The sequence below is a fragment of the Tyto alba genome, unplaced genomic scaffold (assembly GCF_018691265.1).
Source record: "Tyto alba isolate M040663 unplaced genomic scaffold, T.alba_DEE_v4.0 Super-Scaffold_48, whole genome shotgun sequence".
In the NCBI taxonomy this organism is placed as follows: domain Eukaryota; kingdom Metazoa; phylum Chordata; class Aves; order Strigiformes; family Tytonidae; genus Tyto; species Tyto alba.
In genome coordinates, this window is record NW_024881324.1 from 11,055,585 (window position 1) to 11,060,729 (window position 5,145).

General features: G+C 39.9%; 1 protein-coding gene across 1 annotated transcript in view; it reads left to right on the forward strand.

The window, feature by feature from the left end:
• Positions 1–679: 679 nt before the first annotated feature.
• Positions 680–5,145, forward strand: part of LOC104362639 — a 164,690-nt gene continuing 160,224 nt past the window's right edge. The window contains exon 1 of the mRNA XM_032991935.2: positions 680–731. Coding sequence (XP_032847826.1) covers positions 720–731 — 12 coding nt within the window. The 5' untranslated portion in view covers positions 680–719. The remainder of the gene's footprint in view (positions 732–5,145) is intronic.

The window sequence follows — 5,145 nt, forward strand, 5'->3', positions numbered from 1 at the left end:
GATTTCAATGAGCGTGGGGCGACCCGTCTAGCCGTTTTGAATGAATAATTTTTGTTTCCCACACAGAGACAAAAGCAACTGGTACAAAATCGAGGCATTTTTGCTGGTGTGATATAAAACTTGTAAAGTTATTGTATGTTTGCTGAATGGTTATAACCTCAGAGCAGAGGAGAATTTCCTTCCTTCTAATGGAGATCCCCACACAGAGAGAGAGGCACAAGTGGGACCCACTTAAATGCTGGATCACAAAAACATTCCTAAATCTGGCAGCTTTGGTATTGTAATCTTCAGGTTAGATGTGTTCCACAGCAAACTGTGTCATTTTAGTAGTTAGTGTCTGGGGGTAGGAATTACTTCTGCGTTACTTCTACTCTAAACCACATCTTTGGTGTTGTTTCACCTGAGCTTAAATGACATTTTTCTTGTTTATCTTTGCTAGCTATTTTTTAATATGATCAGATGGAAATTTGTTTTCAAAAAAATGAAGGAAAGAACAGCCCTATATCCTCCTTTTGCTCCTTGGCAAGGCAGGAGCAGGGACTGCAGCAGGAGAAGACCCCCCCACCCTGGCGGGTTTCTAGGCTGGTGCTCTGCAACTCTGTGTCTTAAACCTAAGGGTATTAATGGCTGTGTGCAGACTGAAAATTCAGGTGTGCTCTCTCTTCTTCATTGCAGGAGGAAGCATTTTCTGTCACAGGTCTGAGAAAGGGCAGGCTGGCATGGAGGAAGAGGTAAGTGAAGAAAAAACACACTTTAAAACAGAAAATTTGAAGGGGCTATTCCTCGCATTGCTATTTCATAATATTATTTGTAGTGTGATGGGAGGGAAGTCAGCAGACGTGTAGGCTCCTTTATATCATTGACAAGTCAAGGGGATGATTAACGAGAGTATGAGACAATGTAATGGTAGGAGAAGGCCCACAGAAGTTAAACAAAAGTGCCTTCAGAATTTAGAGAATTCCCATGATCCATAGTAGGACCTCATTGTGCTTGTCTACTGTTTCTATTTTTGATTAGATTTATAAACACAGCACCACATATTTTCATGTGGCTCATAGCCCCAGGGCAGAGAGAGATTGACTGCGCTGAAACTGTGAGGCTTGTGAATTTCGGGCAAGGGATGGAGTGAAATAAGTAGTGTAATTGTTTTTGTGGAGTGACCGTGGGACCTCCTCTGTTCTGAATTACACATGGTTCAACCCTTTGACCTAACCAACCTCAGCAATGCCTGGTAGATCTCCTAAAGCTGTGCTGAAAGGTCCTATCAGTGACATGTTGGAACATTATCTGTCATGTGAGATGTGTGCCAACAACCATATTAAACTACATTAATTACTAGTGAGGCCATGTTTGTGACAATCTCAACTTCATTTAACCCATCATTATGTTAGTTATTGTTTAAGCAGGAAGTACAAATAGGGACAATTTATGAAATCAAAATGCAGCACCAGTGTTTTTTTTAATATATTGTATGTTTTACTCTATTTCCCTTCTATTTTTCCGCCCTCCCCCCCCCCGGCATTTCTGTTCTTGTCATCAGCTCTGTAGCTTGAGGTTTTTGAGGGCTTTTCTATTTTAAGAGCAAGTAAGAAAGACTACTTTTTAGTAACTAAACAAATATGCCAGTAAATTGTTTCTTTCAATGCAATTGCAAATGATATCACAGTTGACTAAAAGCGCCATGCTTGTTTTTTATCAAGTAGCAAACATGCTGAGGTAGTTTCTGTAAAGCTGAAAGATCACACATGGTTTATGTTCTTGATGTACACCTTCACTGCTTTACACTCCAGCTAGTGCATCTCTGCATGGCAATGCTTGCATGCCTCTGGATCAGAAGTGAAGCATGCATTTCATTTTAATTCTCAGAGAACAACTTTCTCATAGCCCTGTAGGTAGCAAAGAATACTGCGAGTCCTCAAAAGTCAGCTCAGTATGCAGAAATTCAGAAGGATTCTTTGCACATGGTTGTTTTCTGAAACAATTCTGCATTTTATAGGAGAAGTGGTAAAAGATCTCCTGCGTGTGCTCCTACATGGGCAGTGTACAGGTTCAGTCATGCCTAGCTGTGCCCAGTATTATTTCATAGGCACATGGGGTTACTTCTTCCACCTACACACTGAGCTCTCTTTTTTGACGAGGCTTTTCCTTTAGCCTCGTTCTCCAGCTAGAACAGGCTTAAACGAAGTGGGTATTTATTTATTTGTTTCTTTAATTGCTGCAGAGTCAGCTAAAAAAATATGTTTGACCCTATTAAGTGTCATTCTCATTAGCAATGAAGAGTTTGCTCTCTGCAAAATCTAACATGGAGTGCTTAAAGCAGACAGGTGCAAATTACAAGCTGTTTCTCTTTGGCTGCCATCCCTTAAATAGACAAAGTAATAGGCTAGGAGAAGGGAAAAGGTTCCAGCTCCAGCTGCATGAAGGAAAGCCTTAACAGGGACTTAGCAGCTGGTTGCAAGAATTAAATGCTGTAAATACCAACTAACGCATTTGTGTGTGTGTGCGTGCGTTCACAGAGGAATATGTTTTTAGTAAGGCTCCATCCCTTTTTATGCAAGAGGACCATTCTTTGAAAACTGTGCTCTGCTTTATGTTGAAAGGCTAATGCTCTTGCTGAAGTGAATGAGAACAGAAGCCAACATACCTGCTCCTGTTTACCATCATTACATTCCTTAGAGCATTTCAGGCATTATTAGGTTCTTGGAGCCCTACCAGATTGACAATATTTCCAGCTACTTCTCTTTTGGCTGTATTCAAACAAGGCCCCAAAGGAAAAAATCCAAAACAACCAACCCACAAACAAAACCGTGGATGAATCTGCTGAGCTAGTTTGCTGATGTTAGAAACAGTTGTTCATATTAGGAACACCTAATTTAATTTCATGAAAGAGACATAACATGCCAGTATGTGTATGAATCCAAGGTATGCATTTCCTAAAAGGAACTAAAATTCTGTCATTCCAAAGTTGCTCTTCTTTTTGACTTCCAGCTTGCGTGGGGACTGCTGTCTGGAAGCAGTAACTTTAACTTTAACTCTAAGGCTGCTGATGAGGTCTGTCTGTGTGATCTTGGTAAGCAGATAAGGGTAGGGAGACAGCTCAGAGCAGAGCTTGTTTACAGCAGGACAGAAGAAAACAGCTAGACATAAATGAGGGCTGACGGTTTCATGAAGCACAATTGGTTGATCACAGATTCAATATGACTGCCCTGAACTGAGCGATGATCCGTACAGTATGCAAAATTCACTTTCTTGCTGGTCTGTGCCCACCAGCCTTCCAGCAGCTTTCCCAGAGCCCCTCAGCCACGGCTTTGAGTGGAACCAGAGCTGAACGCAGCATTGTTGTACCCAATTCCTTTTGACAACAATCACATTCTTTTAAAAACTTCATAGGTTTTAGTTGTCACTGGTTATAAATGAGGATTTTTTTCCCTTGCTGTTGCTGCTGCTGCTGTTGTTGTGGTGCTCACTGCTCTCCCACAGACTCGAGTACGGCAGGTTCTGGTACTCCCGGTTTTCCTTTGTTTCAACTGGTATCGGAAAGCAGGTGGTGTGTTTTAATGACTGTGGCATGCAAAAAGGCATTTAAAGGTTTAGGTCACTTTTTGAATGACATGGTGATTAGTCTGCACTGTGCTCAGACACTTCTAACTCTCCTTGTCTTTGCTGTAATGCAGCACACTCAAGGTAAAATAGATTTTTTTTTTTTTTTTTTTTTTTAAATGTTAAAAGGTAAGACTCACTGTTTTTCACCAGCTGTAGTGGGGCTTTGAGATAGGATGAATTTCTACCAGCAGAAGCATCACCCTTTAAACTTGACTTTGCAAGCAAAGGACATTCCCATTCTATGTGCTGGTTGTGGATGGACAAGTCTGATACATATTGTTTGTCGATGCAAATTGGACCACTTCCACCTCATGTGTAAATGAACACAACCTTCGTATCACTTGAGGCTCTGGCCTCAAGTTGTGTAAATTTGCTTTTTTGTAGGAATTCTTTTTTATGGTTATTTTTTGATAAAGTTCTGTAAGCAGAATGGCAGCTTTCTGCATGGAGATGTGTTCATGTGCATTTGTCTAGGTATGTTCACACAACTGGACTTTGCCTGCAAATATGCAAGTGGTCACTGAAAGAGTTTTATTTAATTTGCTATTGGAAACTTAAGTTTTGCAGGTATATGTGAGCTGATTAAAGAACAATTGCTTTAGACATAAATTTGCATAAATACATAAATTAACTAGTAGTGACTAATGATAAAATTAATATAAAATGCCACTGGATAATTTCCCTTCTATTCTCTGATGAGAAGGCAAAGTATCGTAAGGGTAGGGGGGCTGGGGAAGAAAATCTAAAATGAAGGGGGGAAAGAGTGTAATTTACACCACTTAAAAGTGCTCATGTGTAAAAGAGAGAAGGGTGAGGAAATTGGCTGGAGATAGGTATGAAAAGAAAATGTCTTCTAATTTCCTCTGAAGCACAGTGACCAGGGCATGTGGTGATTACACAAAGGCCGCCACCGAAATACTCCATTATTCAGTTATGTTGATAAGTAACACCGGAAGAATTTCTCTCTGCTGTTGAAAATCAGGTATTGCTCTCATTCTGAAATTACGAACTCATGAAAAACACCCTATCAAAACCTGATCATGTTAAGGGACAAGGGCATAATTTCTTTTGAAGTTCTTTGTAAGTAAGTTGGAGTCACAAGCCTGTTAGATCAACTACTCAAAAATACTAATTTTTGTTTGAGTGAAGTGCCGAAGAATGTAGTCTACTGTGACCCTGAAAAAAGAAATTTTGGTGCTAACTATATTGAATACTTAAAAAATAAACCAAACCACCCTCAGAAAAACACAAAACTGAACAAAAAATCCCCAAGACATGCATAAAACCTCACTCCAAAACATCAAAACCCACTGTGCATCTTCATTAGATATGGGGGAGGAGGAATACTTCTTTCCTTCTTGCTGTGAAAGGAACTTACAGACTATAACAACTGAAACTTGACTATGGCCAATATAGGCTGTAATAGGTTTTGCTAGGGAAATCTGACATGCAGAAGGAATACATAGAATTTAATGCAGATCATCTTAATTCCATCAAAGTTATGGATGTATACTGATTTACACCAGTTGAAAATTTGTCCCA